At 41.5% G+C, this 20662-nt stretch overlaps 1 protein-coding gene across 4 annotated transcripts in view; it reads right to left on the reverse strand.

The window, feature by feature from the left end:
* The window catches only part of PDE8A (phosphodiesterase 8A), a 144941-nt gene that overhangs the window by 103960 nt on the left and 20319 nt on the right, over positions 1 to 20662 (reverse strand). The window contains exons 1-2 of one of the 4 annotated variants that reach the window (XM_017805003.1): positions 16070 to 16107; positions 14482 to 15007 (exon numbers count right to left, since the gene is read on the reverse strand). The exons of 2 other annotated variants lie outside the window; for them this stretch is intronic. In XM_017805003.1, the coding sequence (XP_017660492.1) occupies positions 14482 to 14742 (261 nt within the window). In that variant the 5' untranslated portion in view covers positions 14743 to 15007; positions 16070 to 16107. Of the gene's footprint in view, positions 1 to 14481; positions 15008 to 16069; positions 16108 to 20662 lie in introns of those variants that run through there. One more of the 4 variants, XM_017805006.1, reaches the window with a different exon arrangement.

Here is a 20662-nt window from a genome sequence, read left to right on the forward strand (position 1 = left end):
ATGTGTGACTGAACAAGTTAAAGAAAAACTACAGACCACCAGGGATGACAAAGTAAGAAGGTTAAGCAGAAATAGGCAGTAAAATCAGGGTTCTGCTGCAGAAGCAGCTGTGGTGGGACATTTCTATCACAAATTGCCACAATTTGGCATTACAATCAAATTGTCACCAAATCACACCTGGCAATTCAGTATCTGCCATACTTACTGCATGCATTGCATGTATTGTTATATGTATTTGTCTCATATTCAAACATAAATCTGGAATAGTTTCATGAGGTAATTCTTAACATTAAATCAGTTCTAAACAAGGCAATTAACTAACTGAAACTTCAACTTTTCCTTAATAACCTGAAGCTGCAGAATGCAGAGCCACATACTTAGAGCCTGTTCTGAAGAGCAGCAAAAGGCACACAAACAGCAATAGAGGACAAAGGCCATTAACAATCATTTATTTATCCTAATTCAAGGACTGTTCCCCTCTGCTTGTTCTACTGCCTGGTCTAGCCTACAAAGTCCTGCTGGTAAAAAATGCATTTTTTCCCAAAGGTTTGCAAATACCCACATTATGATTTCATACCTCGACCAAACTATTTCCTGTTAAATCCATCTGTCCAAAGAGGAAAAATTCCAAAAAAGCACCAGTGTGGTGGCAGCATTCAGAGTGCAAGCATGGTTCCTAGTAGTGAGGAGCTCTCACTACTACCAATTCTTGCTGCAAAGGCATCGTAAAAGCAGGCAAGTGGCTCATAGACATCTACTGCCAGAAATTATCACAGTCCAAAGGCTCCACGAGGAGGAAGGGGGCTCCACGTGCTGAATATACCAGGCTCTTGCTTTGCTTCCATTTCACTTGCAGAATCCTGAAGTCCCAGCACACGTATAACACAAGTTTCCTGGGAAACTTTCTTATTGCAAATGGAGCTAACATTAGCAAAACTGGTTTTGCTGGTGCACTTTATACCAGTTCCTCAAATGAAACAAGCTATTCTAACAAAAGCATGTTTTCCCTTATCCACTATCACTATATCCATAACAGAGATTTTTCCAGTATAAAACATTATTAAAAATCCTAATTCCTCACTGATACTTCTAGGCTAGGTAACATCCCTCATACAGTCCTGGCCTTGACAGTATTAAGACTTTGCCTAAATCAGAAATGTGTCCTAAGTACAGTTCAACAAGTCAAGAAATACAGGAAAGCTTTCTCTTGTGGAAAAAGCCATACCATTGTATTTGTACTCTCAAATGGCATAAACTACACTGCCACAAGCACAGTTGTATCAGTATTGCTGCAATTAAAGCCAGGCTTTACCCTAGTTATGTCAGTAAGAAATCACCAACATGAAGAACAGACCACTGTAATGTTGACATCCGAGGTGAGATGAGATGCCTCATCACCTAAGACCCTACACACTTGTTTCTGTAACATATGATGGGTCCTTTCAGGGTCAAGGGCAGCAGAGGTTTGCAAATGTCTTTGCAACACTATTCACTCTTTCTCCAAGGACAAGCTGAAGAAACCCAGCTAGCTGAACTGCAGCCTCCACTGCCTTCAGCAGGTGTTTTAGAAGCGCACAGACTAAATTTTCTATACTATCAGGAGAGAAAGGGAGGAAGGATAAAGCACAAGAATAAAGTAGATCAGTTATTTTATAAAGAAACAGACATCAATGAAAAGAATTGCATATGTATGATGATTTAAAAAAAACTGTGAAAAAATACAGTAGATCTTCAATCAGCATCACACAGGAGCTGCAATCCAGTGACTGTTTTTAAGTGCTTATGCTTCTTAACTCTCTAAAAATAGAAAAATCTATGAAGCTCCTCAACATGCTGGGACAGCCAGGGGCTTTCTTTAAACACTCTGTTAAATAGCACTCTCTCTTACCACATGAGCTCTTAATTTCTTGGTTCAGAAAAGCACACAGCACTTTCCTACAGTGAGTGCATAGTTGGGTATTTCCAGAGCCTGCTTCTTCACACAAAATCTTTGAAAGATGTCTGTTAACTAAACTTGGCTTAATTAAGTTGACAATTTCACAGCTACTTTGAACAGCTCATTAACTGCAGGCTACAGCTTCTTTGCAGCCAAAGCTCCACAATACATCATACAGTGAACCTGCTGACAGGAGGGTACAACTTCCAACTCATGTTTCAAGAGATCAGATTTATTACTGCAGTCCTGCTTCTTCTAAAACCAGTTCAAGCCTCCTTTAACAGATACTGAAAATACTTAGATTTGTAGTACAGAGGTACACAGCGCTGCAGATACAACTCTGCAAAGCCAACGCTGTCTTACATGGCCTGCCAGGATGATAGTGGTATTGGGGTGAGGACAAGTGGCTGTGGCTGAGCTGCCACAGTTGAGGGTTTACTAAGTCAGGGGGTTGTATTCTATTTAAATTAATCACAAGCTAATTGGCAAACATCCCATACATACATATATAGCCTCTGGACAGTCTGCTTATTTCTGTTCTAGGACAAAAGTATCTGTAGTAACCAAGTCAGAGCGATCAATTAATCTGCATTTAAGAACTTGTGTTTAAACAAATCATTACCACTGGCCTCAGATCATTCCTCAATACAGAGGTCAAGGTTTCCCAAACCTAACTCAGATTCTTAAGGGTCTGAAGACCTCTTGCAACACCCAGCAAAAGCAGAGAGGCAGTGCTGTTAGCGACAATCCCCTTACCCTGGCAATCCTCTGTCATGCTTTTTTCTCTACATGAATTGTTTTACTAGTTTATATTAAAAAGCATTAAATTACGTTAGGAAGGGCTAAAGGGCCATCCTTTAGAAGAAGCTCCTAGAAATTCTACCTGCTGGCTTGGAACCTCCTGATGTTGGGAAAGATGATGAAAGAAATGCCAAGCCTTTCACCCACACCCATCTCTCTGCAAAATGGAGAGAAAAAAAAAAAGAAAAAAAAAAACAACAAGGCACTCTACAGGTCCTTGTACCTCTTACAAAGTGGCAGGAAGCTAATAGTAGTCAAGCATTTAAAGACTCCCAGGTAATTTTTCACATGAGTATTTACTGAGTGTATTGTTACAGGTGTAAGAGGAAACTAGATCCCAAAGTAGTCAAAGTGATTGGCTGCAGCCAGGGAAGTGCTGCTCTGCTTTCAGGTTTGCTCAACACAACACACTTCCTTGGTACCTTTGTCCTGAAATGGAATAGCCCTGGCACAGCAAATCCTAACAAGTGGATACAACTGGGTACTTCTCTGATCAGTCAGCTGGAATGCCAGTCAGCTGGGGAAAAAATGTAAGGGACCATTGACCAAAAGGATCAGGTTTCCTGATGGGGGATGGTAGTTCTTTGCAGGTCATCCGTGGAGAAAGGGCAAGAGACCACACGGCCTCATTGCTAAACACACTTTAGAAAACAACCGGCTGAGGGAGATAATGTCCTTGTTCCAACTGATGATGGAAGAATTTATGAGGCTTCTCAACTTTTTGGGACAAATCACTCTTCCATAACTAGGTAAAGATCCCTGTGGAGACAACTGAGACTTCCACAACTAAACTATATCTCACAGTGGCCTCTGAGTCAAGTGCTGGACCCACCACTTGAAACTCTACACTGGCCTCTGGTCTTGATTTAATTTAGGAGGCAATAACAGTGCAATGCAACATATCAGGGAGGCACCTCTTCACCAGCCTAACTCCTGTGCAAAGAATAAAGGGTTGCAAATCACAGCTACCTCTTAGATTCGCAGCCTGTGCTTCATAGAACAGCTCCAAAGCTCACAGAAAAAATGTAGGCAAAGATTGTCATTCTCTGAATCTGCACCAGGTCTATTTCACTTCCACAATCCTTAAAATTCTCTGGTTTGCTTATACTCTGTATAACAACAAAGCAAGGTTACCCCACAAAGCAAAAAATACCCCATTATCAGTGTCCCACAGCCTTAACAGAGCACAGCAGAAGAGAGTTTATATCGCCCAAAGAGCACAAGAGAGCCTTGTAAGAGCTCTCAGCAACCAGAACAGCCAAGATAAAGTTAGGAGAAAACTCCAGAGCTATGTAACCTCCAAAAAGAAGTCCTTTTTAGTTTAATTGGCAAAATAAGAGATGGTAATTTCAGCTCACTTTTTTTTGACAGTCGAGCTATGAATCTCACTGTAAGTAATTCATAAGAGAGCTCAGATTTTTAGAAAATGCGAACTTCAGTCACACTTCTCTGAAAATTTGGTGCTTGGCAATTTTCCCATGGTCAGTCACACTTTGACTGGGGGCTAAGTCTGAGGATCTGACAGGCCACTAGAATTCCCATATCTCCCGCCAACCTCTGCCCCACCAACTCCCTCTGCCCCACTCCCACTCTGAGGCTTTGCAGTGATACAAAAAAAAAAGAAAAAAACACCTTCCAGCTGTTATAACATACAAACAGTGACAACAGAGTTATGTTTTTCAGTAAAATATCGAAAGCTGATACATCAATATTTAGCTCTAGGAATCAACAGTATACAGTGCCCAACAGAATTTCTCTTTTTTTATTATTTGCTACCAAACCAGCAGGTTGACACTACTGCCTGTCCTTCGGGGACAAACACTATCTCTGCCCTTCTCACCAAAGCCAGGGGGGAGAGGAATAGCTCAGCTTCCTCACTGAGAAGCTTCATTAGTTCAATGAGTTTTCATTATTATGAACAAGGATCATAAAAGCTAAATCTGTCTTATCTCCAAGAAGTTGGTTCTTGCTACTAGGTACCACTGCCAGAGGCAGATGCTTTTGGAGAAAACTTGGTTCCCAACAGCTACTGCTCTAATGCATTCATTTTAAAGAACTGTAACATGCAATAATATTTCAGAAAACACAAATCCCTCCTAAAAAGTAGGCAGCTGCCCCAAAGTAAAATATTCCGTACTTTGGAAAAGGTAAAATGTGAGATTATTCACTGAAGGAAAAAGTGTCATTGGTAGGCTTAGGGCTGTGACTGACAGCACTACCACAGAATTCAACCTCACTCTCTCATGACAGATCTCGGCTCCATGGCATTACACAGCAAGGAACAAGACCACCATTTCCAGAACTGAGGACATATGATAACATAACTAATTGACAGTGTAAGCAGAACAGCTGTTTCATCTGAAATTCTGCAAAAAGCTGATCCCTTCCAGCCAAAGACAAAAAACCACAAACAAACAAACAAACAACCCCAAATACTAAGTAAATTAAAAGTTCCAGCAGAAGCAACAGAAGCATGAAGCAGTGCCTGAGTTCACAGGACTTACTCTTCCTTTTGTTAACAAAGCAAAATTTGTTTGGGTTTGCAAAACCCCTTTTGCCTGGCTATGAAGCATTTCATTCCCCTAAAATATCAATTTTACCCTCAGCTGTTTTTCATCTGCTTTATGTATGAAAGAAACTAGTTTCTCTGGTCATGAAGTCCTCTTCAAAATGCAAACCCATATTTAGTTACAATTCATGTCTCCTGCTTTTTTTAAAAAACTTTCATAGGTTGTTCTTGGTCCCTGCAACAGTATCTGCAGAAACAAATACATCAGCCATTCACACTGGTGGTGTTTCAGCGATAAGTATGTGCTAACACTGGTTTGGAAATTAATTCTCCATTCACAAATTCTACTCAAGAGTACAATTTTTTTACTGCATTTGACAACTTAGCAACTAAGTTTTAAGGACATAAAACTAAAATATTGGTATCAGATTACGTGCCAGAATGGTGAAAAATGAGAAGTAAATCAGTATGTTCAGACTGAAGCCAGAAGAGGAACATGAAGAACTCTTCTCATTTTTGTACCTTTAAATAGATGCCTTGCATCTTAGTCCAAAGCACACTCTGCTGACGGCTGTCAGAGACAGAGCACTGCATACATGGACACGGTTTGATCTGAGTGCAGCTCTTATGTTCCTGGGTACACGATGGCCCTGATCCCTCATGACACATAATTAAGATCAAGCATTCAAGTGGAAATAGTAAGTTGGCCAAGGAGCCACACACGCTAACCAGGGGAAGTTTGGATCTTCTGATTTCAGTTCACTATCTCTGGCCTTGGCTACACTGTTGCATCACTGCTTACAGAAGGATCCTAAGATGCAAGTCAAGAACTACAAAGGTACAAATAAGTAGGGAAAAAAATTCCTTTTGAATGCTTAGAAATTCAAAGTTATTCTACCTGAAGCACAGCAGCAACCCTTGAGCCCACAGATCTTAATGGGGTTTGAAGACTGTCATTTTGGTAAGAATTTGGCCCACCAAAAAATCTCTTCAGTATTTGAAAATAATACTTTGCTTTGGTTTGAAAAATAAAATGCAGATATCTTGCCATCCACATCCCATGCCATCCACACTTTAGAGTGTGGCAAAGCTCTGGATTCCAGTACTTGTACACTTACATTCTGATACTCATCCTGTGCCAAAATATTTATGTCTGAGTTACAGCTCATGGAAAAGTGCAATTTTTACCAGGCAGTTAAACTGTGTTTAAGGCACATCACTTCTGCTTCAAGTAACTGAAGTAATAGGGGTAGTTGTCCTCAACCATTTGTGGAATTTCTCACCAAACTTATAAAAAGTTATGGAGAAAAAAAGGGAAAAAGCAACTTAAAAATTAAAAGGAATGGCAGACAGTATTCCAAAAAGAATTCAGACCTGCAAACTAGTCATCTCAGCTCAACATTGATCTTGACCTACCTACCTATCACACAGATAATTTTGTATATTCAAACTTGGAATTAAAACCACTCTGGTAAAATAGAGTTCTGCACTTCAGTTCAGAAGAGACACAACTCTGATAACTCAGTGTGAATGAGGAACATCTACCTGACGATGCAAAAGGATAGATACTCCTGAGTACACAAAAGATTGTATTCAATGTGGATCAATGTAATTATGCATTAGCATAGTTTTTTTCAAACAAGATTCTTATTAAAAAAGGTTTACCCTGCTGATCACTTACTGAGGTTGTTTGTCTGATTAAATTTTATTAGAGATAACACAACCTCAAACTCAAAGACAGAACACGATAGTAAATGTGTAACTTTAAAAATACATCGTCTTTTAGTGGCAAGATGGGGCCTCATAAAGTTTCCACCGCATCCCAGCAGGGAGCTAAAGGTCACTGAAACTCAAAATGAAAAACAATGGGAAGTAGAGGATGTCATTCTTTCACATTTGCACAGTGATTCTGTGTTTTCTTTGTGTGGATTTACTTAGGAAACTGGGAAATCTAAAAAACAACGAAAAGATTTCAAAGTTAACATATTCCCCTTAACAAGATAGAAATCCATTCATGTCACAATGTAAAGTGTTTGATTTATAAAGGAAAATATCTCTTAACTTGAAAAAGGCATATAAAATATTTGAAGTTTCCTACGCAACTTTCAAATTAATGTGCAAATTAATTCTTCTTTTGCAAAAAAAAAAAAATTCTCATTTCCAGTAAAGAAACAGACACATCTTAAATCTGTTAAAAATATTATTTAGCAAACATTAATATACATCCTGATTTTTTAAAAAAAAATCCCTGAAATAGTATCAATTTAGTTCACTCAGAAATTAAAGATTTATCTGGTGAAAAACACATTTTTCTTTACACCAACAAAAAGATTTTATCCTAATTTCTAGGGATCTTGTGCTCAAAAATTGTCTATCATGTAATAGAGTGGCAGAACCAAAAGCCCCATTTCCTCCTACTTCAAGCAAAGACGAGAATCCTAATTCGAGTCCCCCTAATACTGGAATCAGAGTCTTTTTCATTAGCATTTTATTCCACAAACTGTTTTTATATCTTGAATATTCCTTTTTTATTCCGAGTTGTTTTGCTGTGCAAGGACATTAACTCTCTACTATGCAGACTAGCTTTGAACATTTAAAACACTATCAAACCCCATCTCAAATTACCATGTCAACTACATTCAAAATAGATACAGCAAAATTTTTGTCAACACATTTTCATGTCAAAAAGTAGGTTCTAGCCCTCTTCCTTTCTCCTGGAACAAAGCCATACATGTGGGAGCTGGCTTACAGAATGCTGAGCTTTTTACTTTATGCAGAGCGACAGAGTTACAGATTTTACAAGGAAGAAGAGAAAAGGGCCTGGAAGTTTGATTTGAGGCCAGGAGTACAAGCCATAGTAAAAGAGGACGGTCTGGAAGAATGCATGAATTAGAGACTCTGCTATTTAATTTCACAGCATGTGTAACAACATCATTTATTACATTTTGGCTTTAACATGGATATCAAGAAAGAACCTAAAAGGGGCTTGATGCTGAAATCTTTCAACTCAGCGTATTCTGTCATTCTATGATGTTTTTGCAAAGCAGAGGGCTTTAACATCACTTCCTTGATGCCTTTGAAATCCTACAAATAAAACTATTTAGTATGTCACACACATTAAAGCTATTCCATTTGTACCTTGCCATCCTGTGCCAATTTAAATTATGGTTAAATGAAGACACCTAATTATTTCACTCAAGGAACAGATAGCAATGTGTACAATGTCACAGGGCCAAGCAAATTCCTAGTGAAGCTCCACTGGATGAATAGGTCTGACACATAAAACACTGCAATTCACATGGAAAAACTGAGCTTTGGACATGAAATAACACCCTGTGTGCCATCTTGGCTAACAATGTTTTAATTCCATCCATGGCTGGTAAAGCAGTTTACAGTGTGGGCATATTACATCCATACACACCACCAAAACAGAACACAATGCTAAACTGTTCTCCTATGTGTGCAGGTGCTTCTGTGGCCCCCTGATAAAATGACACCTTACATAAAGCTTGTATTGAAACTATTTCACCTTGGGGCCACTCTGCTCATTATCGTATTTGCTTTAAGTTTCTTTCACTTTTTCCTGAGAGCTAATAAAAGCTTTAGCTGTCCGTATCTTGAAATATTCATTTCCTCTTTGAGGACTCATTTGAAAGTCAGTTGACATTCCAACTGCTCAAAAAGTGGAATATTTTCAGTGTATTGTTAGTATTGCTCAAGTAACCCAATTCTGGAGTCCTTTCTCAATGCGACAGCCAAGAGAGGTGAACAAACGTTCGTATAATAACTAAAACAAAACAGCAATTTATCACTGCTGGTAGTGGCGACTGCTGGATATAACAATTTCAATGGTTGTTAAAAATAATTCTCATTCAAATACCTCTCCCTTTCTTGACACGGACATTTATTTGAACATGAGGAACAAATACTAAAGCGTGCAAAATGGGAAGCAAAACAGTTTCCAAACAGTACTTTTTATAAATTTCAAATGAACTATGAACTTTTCTTAATGAGACATTCTTCATACTCATATAGATTATAAGCATCTTCTAATCTACAATTCATTGAACAAGAAGCATTTGCAAGCTGGTATAACCATTTCACACCTTTAATTTATATTTAAACTTAACATTTTGGATGTAAAATCTGAATTGCTAGCACCTTAAACAGCAAGGCAAAGCTGATAACTTGCATTAGAATTTCACACCACATGTAATATTGGGAATGGTACAAATAGAGACAGAACTAATTAGTATATCACCTCTCGTTATTCTGCCTGGCTTATAAGTACATTCTACAACTAGAAAATTTTTCACTCTGGATGTACTTACATTTCAATCTGAGCCATACAATTAAGAATACAAAGGGTACAACACAGTAAAAGAAATATCTAGAACTGCAGAAATAAAGGCTTGGTTTTAATACTTCCTCTATTGACCCATTCAGGGGGCAGAAAAGGAAAAGCTTGAAACTTAACTACCTAAAATGGCCAAGGAAGAGACACAAAGCAAGCTCAGACCAGCAGCAGTGAAGAACAATGAAAAGGGTAGAAAGAAGTCAGTCCTTCATGCCTGGCAGATGAATTTACAGCTGAAAGGAGTTTCGGTGAAGTTTTTACCAACAGTAAGTACTCAAAAAATTCAGGTTCTAACCGTCCTTATCTCAGTCACCCAAGGAATTGCCCTCAGATGCAGTGACACATTTTGCACGAGTTGGTTTGCATGATCAGGAGAGGTACCAGTAATAATGATTTAAAAATTGAAAACACAGCTTATGCTGTCTCAGTATTGTAGCCATCCATACACTGTGAGTGATTTAGAGGGGGTTTTTTCCAATTTACATAACAAACAACAAGAAATTTAAAAAAGATAAAAATTAGACTTAAAAATTAACCCAGTACACATGTTACTACACCACTTCGTATGGCAGAAAAATCACACTCCCATCCCCTGAAGAAAGAGTTCAAGCCTTGCAACAACAGCATAAAAAGTACCAGACTGAAAGTCTGGAGCCGTAAAGACTGAGAAAAGTTCATGTATCTCAGCGTGGGAAGGATCCTCTCAGTGGAAGCAAGGATCTCTGCACAGGAGAGCTGACGTCAGTGGAAGTGGGAGGGAAATGGTGATGGGAGGTTTGTCAGGGAAATGATTGAGGACAGTTTCAGTGGGAACAGGGAGGATTCAAGAGAGGGTGGATGGCCTCAGTGGAAGCATGGACAGAAAGTGTGGGAGTATCTAAGGGAGGGAGCGCTCATGTGTTCCAAGGGAAAGGAATTACCAGACAGGGAGGAAAAGAGCAGACAGCTTAATGGACTAAACAACGTGCTGTTAACTGCTGAAATGAGATCCACTTCAGCACTGCAGGTACCATATAGCACACAGCCTCTTATATGCAGAATTATGCAACCACTGGTTTGCAGTGACTGCAAAATTCACAGGCAATTTCACAAGGTTTGAATGCAGAAAACTTACTGGCTGTAGGGGCAGGGATTCAAACTGTCTGTCCTATATCAGCTGATAAATCAAAAGACTTTCACATTTAGTCCTTCTGGCTTAGGATTCATTTTAGTTTAAAATAAAGGAAGTTTGGATTTACTCTCTGATCCCCTTGCACCCAAACACAAATATTTCTGTATTAAATGTACACGACAGGGAGAGTTACACAAAAAAAAAAAAAAAAAAGGAAGGAAATCTTACGTATGGAAAAGAATGACAGAGCAAAATCAAGGTGCAATCTATGTACTACAGTGTATATTAATGCACTGTAGAAGAGTGACACACGCACAGGATGTTGGGATAGTAGATGATGATGAATACCCAAGACAATTTTAAATAAATGCCCATGAAGTACTTATGCCATTCAGCATTTACTCCACTTATGTTATAGATTAAACAATTATTATTCTAAAGGTGTTTAAGCAGGTTTCTGTAAAGCCAGGAACCCTTCCCACAAATTCAACTATGCAAATGTCTGAAAATCATCATTAATATACACAAAACCCCCCCATACTATTACAATTTTGAGCCTGCTTTCTTGAGAATTTTAAAGTTAAAATAAAAATCAGGGAAACTCTCCTTTGCAACAGTACTGGGTAAGTGTAATTTGATATTCTTTATGTAGCACTGGATAATCAAACCTAGATGAAGTCCCTTCATCTAGGTCCTGCTCATCTTTCACTAGTACAGGGTTTAATCTGCAGAGTCAATACATCGAAAATTAAGGGAAGAGTTTTCATGGCTGGTTCATTATTTAGATATGGCACTTATTCCAAGATGCTCATAAATTTTCAAATAAAAGCCACATATGAAAATACTAATTAAGGAGGGAGATACAGGTGCCATGACTTAAAAGGGTTGCTCCGTTTCTCATGTACTATCACCATACTCACATACACCAGAAATAGGTATTATGGCATTTATCTCTTCATACACACATATTTTCGGGATTGTTCTGCAAATCTGGATGGATAAACTTAGGGTTTTCCATATTAGGAAAGAACAGGTAACTTTCTTAGCTACAGTTTATAAATTGATGCAAATCGCAAAATACAGTATGCTCACACTGCACATCCACAAAATGTTCCTCTGATATTTTACCAGAAGAAAGATATAGTAAGACATAAACATAAAACCAGAATAAGTTGGGGGGTTAATTAGTAATATATATAAAGCCATTTTATAATTAGCATGGGGTTTTTTCTTTTCTTACACTTTCTGACTTGAAAAATGTGCACTATAGATAACAAACTGATTCAATAAAAATTATTGCACTATTATACATGTTTTAATAAACTTAACACTAATGCCAGCCAAAGTGAAAATATGAGATTTACGCATAGGCCAAGTTTTGTTCTTAGCTCTAACACAGCGTTCTCTTGGCTTTAACCTGTACATATATAACAATTTAATTTAAAGTACCTGAAACCAAGTGAAAATGTCATTCAGGACTATTCACACAAATTCTGGGTGACACTACCACTGCCCAAAGCACAAAACGTTTGTAGCATGCTGTGTTTGTTTGAAGGGATCCCTGGGGCCATAAAGGGTGTAGTGCACACTCTGAAGAACAGCAGTGGTTCTTAGTAACACCCCAATTCTTACAGTTCTTTCTCAAATCAAAAATCCTTTCAGTTACAAAACAGACAAAACATCCTGCCCAATGCTCCTTTTGGCTTCAGGAATTTCAGACTCCTGTCCATTATTTTCAATGTTCTCACACTATTTCTTCGTAAACAACTTCACCGTACTGTGAAAACTGCTCTCCAGCGATCCCTCACTCCGGCACAATCTCTGAGATAACAGTTATCTGGCACACTAAGAACTGTAAATCTGATCGCACTGTACACACTAATGATAAAAGCAGAGAATGAAATACCACGATGCTTTACAGCTCTAGAGAGTATTACAGGATTTTGCACATGAAAATAATGCAGATGTGACGTGTCCAACAGATTTTGCATTCAGCTGATTGCAAACAGAACTCCGCTCTCATTCCTCAAAACCCATCTTTCACAGCACTGTGCTTAGAGTGATGACAAGGGCAGAAAATGGGATCGAGTGATAAAAACCTGAGTGACTGCCAATGAGATGACAGCATGCATATGAACCAACAGCAACCCTATAGCGTCTGGCTGAATTATCCAAACCCAATAACAAGAATTCGCACAAAGTTCTTGAAACTGAACAACAAAATTCAACAAAATTAAGACTGCTTCCCACGCGTGCTTCTGGAAAAAGGATTTTAGGAGGGGGTTTTCCCTGTAAGCAAGCACACAGGAGACATTCACAGAATATAAATTTTAAGACTATTTTTGGTTTAGATTTTGCTAACATACAATTATAATCACTATTAAAAATTCAGGTAACAAGACAATTGTCTGGATTGTGATGAAAACTTAAGCTTCCTTAGTGTGGTTACTGTGTTAAATAAGCCGTAAGCATGTCTATCGCGTGTGAATAAGGCTGTAAAGTTCATTTCCTGTACACAAAAAATTTACTTTAATACAACACCATTCAGCTTCACATTCTGCCTTAAGTATTGTTAATTCCTCCTCCAACTCACTACTTACAAAGTGTCTGGTAATTTTCTAGACTTTTTTAAAACTCTTATGAACAGAGATTACTAAAGCTGAAGGAAAACAACTGAAGAAAATCACTCACATAACTGAAGTTAATTATTCCAGGTCAATACTCTAGAAGCCATGCAAGTAAAAATCCTAAGAAAACTACTAATCATTCGACTTTCTGCTAATCTGCAAAATGCTTGACATTCAGCTAGATCTTGCCTGCATCTCAAGCATGTATCTTATATTTACAGCATGTGTATCTCAGTTCTTATCACAGAACAAGAACAGATCAGCCATGTTATACAATACCCCCTGGGCTGCTACAATTTGATTTTTCTTACACTTGCAATTACTTATTTTTACAAAATAAAAATAGTTTCCCCAAGAAAAGCAAAGGCATAATCCAAGCCTATAGCATTAGGAACTAAAGTACAACCCACAAACAAACAGCCCATCCATAGAAAGTAAACAAGTGACCGCACCACAAACTGTCTCACTTTAAAGAAAATAATCACAAATTATAATTTTTTTTTCAGTATGTGTCTCTCGACTTCATACAGTCTTGTGGTGTATCTCTACTCAAAAGTATGGGTGCTAACACATGTAAAAAACCCTACAAAAATACCCTATTTGCAGCTACAGACAAGGTCAACAAGTTGTTAATGTAAATCAGTACCCAGAGCAAAACACGCTGCCGCTCTCCCTTCAACTTTCCGAATGGAAGAGGTAGGCAAACTGATCAGCCCAGCAAGCAGATCGCTTCAGTCTGCGATCTGCCCATGCTTCCAAACAAGACAAGCACAAACAGGACCAAGGGACGACCCAGCACACACACATGAGTTAGGGCAGCTCCCCTGCACGGCAGAGTCCCACCAGGACGGACGGGCCCCTCCAGGTTCAGAAGCAAGACCCGTGCCCCGGCTCCAACGACCGACGAGGTCAATTACACCGCTCTCCTTTCCGGAATTAGGAAAACACATTTTGCGGAACGAAGAAAGAAACTTGGGTACCTCTATAAAGTCTTCAAGACACTGATTAGTTTATAAACGAAAGTAACAGCTCAAGCCAGGAAAAGCTCCCCCACAAAGGCAGGGAGACTCCTTGGGTTAAACCGCTACAGCCAACTCCGGTTCTGAGAGAAACAGTGCTCATGTTTAGCACCCTTTTTACCTTAACACTGGATCTGCCGGTCTGGGCCTCTGCCTCCATGCTCTGGCTGTTCTCCCTCTTGTCTTTCTTAGAGGAATTAGTCCTCGCCTCATAAGTGGATGTGTTGTAGCATTTAATGAATAATCCTGGGACGGGGTTGCCTTGCTGCTGTTGAGACATGGTTGTGTTGGTCTGGTGAGGGAAATTGCACTCCTCAGACTCATTGCTACTGTGACAGATCACTCTGCTGTCAGAGAGGTTGGTGCTTGGAACACAGCCCATGCTTTGTGGCCACCTGGGGAATACTTCTAAATTGTATATATATACGTGTATATATATATATGTATATATATATATTTCTTTCCTTCCCGTTGATATTTTCCCCCTGCTTAATTTTTTTGTTAACAGGTTGAATCTCTTTCCTGCGTCTCAAATACACTCTGAAGCATTGCCATCGGTCCCTTCTATACCACCAGAAACGTGTCTGTTCTCCTCGTCCTCCAGGAAACAGGTCCTTTTATCTCAATCTCAGCAGTGGGCTGGGGAGCTGGAGGGGAGGGAAGGGGGGAAATCAAGAACAGGTCGACTTCGTATTTTCACAGATTATTATTAATTTGTCTAAGCCATCTGAGAATCTTGGTAAGATTTTCTTTCCTTCTGGGAAAAGAAAAAAAAAAAAAAAAGAGGGGGGGAAAAGCAAAATCAAAAATAATTTTAAAAAAATTCCCAAGCCCCAAACCGCACACACCCCGGCGTCGGCTCGGCGCTCAGAAGGGCCGGGGGCACAGCACCATCTCCTCCCCCGAGCCCGGAGCACGGCGCATTTTCCACCCGGGCTTGCTCCGCGTTACCGATTAACCCGGGACCGGGCCGGGGGCCGCTCCCCACCTCCGCGTCCGCGCTCCCGCCGAGCAGCGCTCACTCCTCGCGGTCCAGCCCGGCGCTGCGCTGTGCCGGGGGCGTGCTTTGGGGTGTGCTTTGGGGGCCAAAATCAATGGTTTATTCAAAAATAACAACAACAACACGGACCGAAAGCCGCCCGGCCGCCCCGGGGAGCCGGCTGCGCTCCTCACGCCGCGCTGGGCACGTCCCGCGCCGCCTCGGTCGCGGGCGGGCGGGCGGCCGCCGCGGGGGTGACATTCAGGATCCCGTCGTCGGAAGGAAGGAAGAGCCCCCCGTCAGGCGGCAGCGGGGCTCTCCGGCCGCCGCAGCGGCATCCCGGCTCAGTGCCGCGGGGCAGGGGCGGGCCGGGCCGCGGGGAGCCCCCTCGGGAAAGCGGAGCACGGCCCGGAGGGCTTCCCTGAGCCGCGGGGGCAGCCGGCGCGGCGGGCGGAGGCATTAAAGGGCCTCCATGATGCGGTCGGTTTTTTGGGCAGAGAAGTGATGCGAAACGGCGAGGGGGGTGAAAAATCAAAAATTAAAAAAAAAAAAAAAAAGGAGAAGGAAAAATTAAAAAGAGCGAGAAGTGAAGGAAAACGATCCTAGCGTCCCATCCCGGCGGCAAGGGCTGCAGCGGCGAGAGCTCTGTTTCCCGGGGCCGTGGTGTCTGCATCCCTCAGCAGGGAAATGCCTGGCTCCCCGCAGCCGCCGTCCCTCGCTCCGCGCTCACCTTGTTATTATTGATGTTCCTCGGCGGCCGCGGCGGCGGCGGCCGCGGCCCCTCCGCCGCCCCGCCCTCCCCGCCCCGCCCCGCGGCTCCCCCCGCGCTGCCCCGGCAGCTCGGCCGCGGCGGAGCCGGCGCAGCGCCCGGCGCGCTGACCTCCGGCCCGCGCTGGCGTCAGTGAGAGCGGCGGCCGCGGCCAATGCGGGACCGCCCGCGCCCCGCCCGCCCCGGCCCCGCACACCGCGTGCGACCGCACCGGCCCGCAGCGCTCAGGGCGCGCGGTGAGCCCGGCGCGCTGCCCCGTGAGACACAGGGCTCCCTCCTTCGGGAGCAGGACAGCCGGACGGAGCGCGGAGTCTGGTGTTGCTTCCCATCGTTTTCCTTTCCGAATCTGCCCGTGCCAATTTCTTTGAGAATGTTTTTTTGAAAGCAAAGCCTTGTGAAAAGGGAAGATGGTGCTATGGGTGGAGCCAGGCCCTGGGGCTTGGGAAATTAACTGCAGGCAGACTTTTTCCTGGAATATGTATGTGAAATAAACCTTTTCTGTTTCTATATCGTTTCGAAGTAGCTATATTTCCTTATCATATAGATGTGCTGGGAGACTATATGTCTGTACATACTTTAAGAGAGAAAACGCAGTATTTAAAGCCCTTTAAATGCCCAGGGCAAGGCGAGTTACTACTACAGACAATACGTGTTCCAGAAGTACCAGCTCAAGTGCAGCCCAGGTTCCACGACAGACATGTGACACCGTACTCTACCACAGACCACACACAACCTGATGAGCTCCTAAGAGCCCTGTGTTCCACATGTGCCTTTCACTTTCTTCACTATGTCACCTGTAGCTTCTGCTACCTTTATTCTCAGTGACTCACAGAGGTGCTTCTCCAAGGTCCTGCCTGTTTTCACTAGCTCAGGAACAGCTCAGAGACAACAGGAGTTTAGGGAAGGCCCAACCAAACTTTAGATTTAGGAACATGGTTAAACCCAAATATCAAAGACATGACTTTTGTCAATAAGCTCCAGCATCTCAGGAGGGGAAAATGATGTATCACAGGAGGAAACTAAATTACTCCAGTTTTGTGCCATGATCACCTCTGTACTCCCCTGTCAGAATCAGTGGGTTTCAGAAGCCAATTCAGCATGAGTACTTCTGTGCATTCCGAACAGCCAGACTTTGAACAGTACCTCAACTACATGACAAGTGCCATCAGGTCATAATTAAAAGCAAAACATGCAGATAAATAATGACTATTGACAGCAAGAATGGCAAGAAGCTCTTCATTCATGTATGTAACAACATCACTTGATGCAGATGAGAGCACCTTATAAGGCTGAGAGATGCAAAGCCAGAAGTCGGTGCTTTTGAGAAATGTGGTTTTTCAGGATAACCACAGTACTTGCACTGTCAAAGTGCTTTTATTTACTCCTCATAATTGCCAGCATTAAAGGCTGGAAAATCGAGTCTTTCCTTTCCCGATGTTTCTGCTACTGTGCAGTTTCAAGTATAAGCAATAGTCACATAAACTTCATCCACCCCATTAATTTAGCTGATCTATACAGCCTGTTAGAACCAGAAAAAGACATCGGCTTCCTGTGCTCTCTCATAATTTTGGACACCCACTTAATATAAGCACTTAACAATAAATGAAGGGAAAGGCTTAACATATCCATTTGAAACAGTGGGCACTGTTTGGAGCGGCATCTTGTCCTCATTCTTTCCTTTATGTTAAACATTATTTACTAGATCCCATTAATAAGAACACACTTAAGTGCAGCTAGAAAAAGGCTGTGTAAGAACAGAATGCTGCAATTCCTACTTGTGCCATTAACCACAAGTGTGGGCTCTCTTCTTCAGCCTTAATGGATCTGTCAGCGAAACTGCTATTGCGCTTTATTTCTGGTGGCACTGGAGGAGTTAAGAGACAGCAAAACTTCATTTTCAGAGCTCCACATTCAGTTTGCAGTGCTGACACCTAGAGTTAAGCTTTCTACTCTGTAAAATAAATGGGTTTGGTTTGCAGGTACACAAAGACGAAATGTACAATTCAGGGTGTCATTTCAAAAAATACCAGTATTGAGAACATCCCTGCTTTCCACTTTGAAGGCAAACAAATTCTCACTCAACTAATACCTCCATTTATGCAAATGATAGGCAAATACTGGGGGGTGGGGAAGGGAGGGAGGGGGCACAGGGCATGCTTTGTTTAATATCAGCATGATAAAACAAGAAAGTGTATATGCAAACATCATGTGCATGACCCCTTTGCTCCTTTTTCAGAAGTTTTTCCACAACTATCCCTTGGCAGATTATTACTGATTATTTCTACAGCCTAATTTCAAGAGAAAAAAAAAGTCCCCATTTGCAAGATTTTCATATGAGAACTCACACTGCCTTGAATGGGAGGATGAGATGAGCCTGAATAATCCCTTAGTAGTTTAATAAAAGCCATTGAGAAATGACTGGAGTTGTTGTTACACTGAAAAAAATTCAATAAAGACAAAAATTGCTATTTGAACAAGATGCTGGCACAGGCATTGTCTTGCTTCTCTACACTTTGAAAACACTGGTGCTATTTTTATTGCCAATAGAAAAATACAGTTGAAAGTATATATTTACCCAAAGACTAGAATCAGAGAGAAGGGGTGAAAACGTTGAAATTGTTGCCAATGGTAGTGATTTGTCACTACACTGTATGAACTCTGTGGATAAAAGGCCTTGTTCAAGCTTATTGCTGAAGAGCAGCTCAGAAAATGGTGGGCACTATTATTCAAAAAAAAATTAAATCATGCAAAAGAGCAGAGGAAGAATAGGAGTGTAGACACTGGCAGATTAGGGCTGTGGGGGAAGTGTAATATCAGCACAGAGTCAATGAGGGAGAGGTCAGAAGAGAACTAGTTCTAGGAGACAGCTGGGAAATGAGAAAGTTTATTTATGGAGAATAAGGTTGAATTTCATTCAGGATTGCAGAATAAGAAATAATCCTAGGAAAGAGGTTGGAATTATTCCTATCAGCTTGATCTGCAGACAAATGGGTGCTGGGGAAGATCAAAGTATTTAGAGAAGAAATACATGAGCTTCAAAATTTAAAAGGATCAAAAATTACACTATTCAGCCACATCCCCATCCATCTCACAAAGAAATTACATTGGATCCTGAATTTTCTGACAGAAGACTGAACAACGCACTGTACCCCAGACCTTCACCACTACTCCCCATGTCTGCTATCCCCCCGCAAATTTCCATAAGCAAAAGCACTTCCCTTGATGTACCAGCAGTATCCATCCATTTCCCACAGACCCTGACCAATTCCCATTGCACATTATAGAAGTTTGTGCATGAGCACTGGGACAGTTCACTCCTGTCAAGCTACACAAAAATGCATATGAAGGCCTAGAGCAAAAGTTAGTTGCCAAAATCCAGTTCTGATAATATTTCAGTACCCAAGACAATGACAGGCAGAATTATGCAGAAGAAATGATGGACTAACATCTGCATGAACAACAAATATCGGTGTGCTTTAAAAAATGTTTGTCCACCAGTGGCAGAGCAAGCATGACTGCAGTCCTGTGAGCACAGGCAGCAATCTTGATGTAAGATTACTCTATGTTGTTTTAATTGCTTCTCCCCCCAAGTCAGCTACATGTTCCAATTGTGTCTTTTGGCCTTATGAAAAGTTAGGCAATCCTGCTGGTCTCTAGGCCAGTGAAGGAGGCAGTGGGGAGGAGGAGAAGGAGGAACTGTGGAAAATGTGCCAGCACACAAACAGCTGAATGGACTCTACACTGCTAACTACTGACACGTGCAAGCTGTGACAGAGTACGTCTCTCCAGCCCAAGATATTCCAGAAGACAAAACAAGGACCATATGCTGCCTCAGCCACAAGTGAGTATCAGCATTACACCCCACAAGCAGGCCAGGGTACTTCTGCTTGTTTGTGTATAAGCATCAGTATCCTGGAACAGTCATTTTCAGGTGACATGAGACAAGTGTAAAATTTGTGCTGAGAGAGCTCATCCCCAACTCCTGGAATGTACAAGAGTACAATGGGTTTGTTTTCTACACCACTCCCCTGATGTCCTGAAAAACCTCAAAGCAGCTGACAGAAGGGCTGCTCTGATGGCCTGGCAGGCTGTCGAGTTTGTTGTTGTTGTGTAATTGCAATTGCAGAACACAGACAGTTGTCTGTACCACTTGGAAATCAGAGCCTTCAAGGCAGCCTAAGTCAGCAACTTTTTCAACTCTAGCACCAAAGATGTCCAAGTCTAAAGCTCAGATACTTCATGTACATACAAGCGTCATCACTGTAACTGGTGTCAGAACAGCTTTTGCAGCTGTAGTTTACCCATCACAGTCACTGCTGCTCAGTGGTCAGCAGGACAGACACTTTTTCTAGGACAAAAATGTACCCCCCTTCTCCTCTCTGCCTTTTCTCCACTTTGATTATCTTCTTTTCTGTCCCACATTGTGGCAGTATTTTTCCTAGCCCCATCCTATGCTAAAGATTTGTTTCCCTTTCTGGTATTTCTTAGTCTCTCCTTCTTCTTTCTACTTTTCCCTCAGATCCTTCTGTTTCCTCCTCTTAGTACCCCTTTTGT

This window comes from Lepidothrix coronata, unplaced genomic scaffold, assembly GCF_001604755.1.
Source record: "Lepidothrix coronata isolate B3197 unplaced genomic scaffold, Lepidothrix_coronata-1.0 Scaffold11, whole genome shotgun sequence".
Classification (NCBI taxonomy): domain Eukaryota; kingdom Metazoa; phylum Chordata; class Aves; order Passeriformes; family Pipridae; genus Lepidothrix; species Lepidothrix coronata.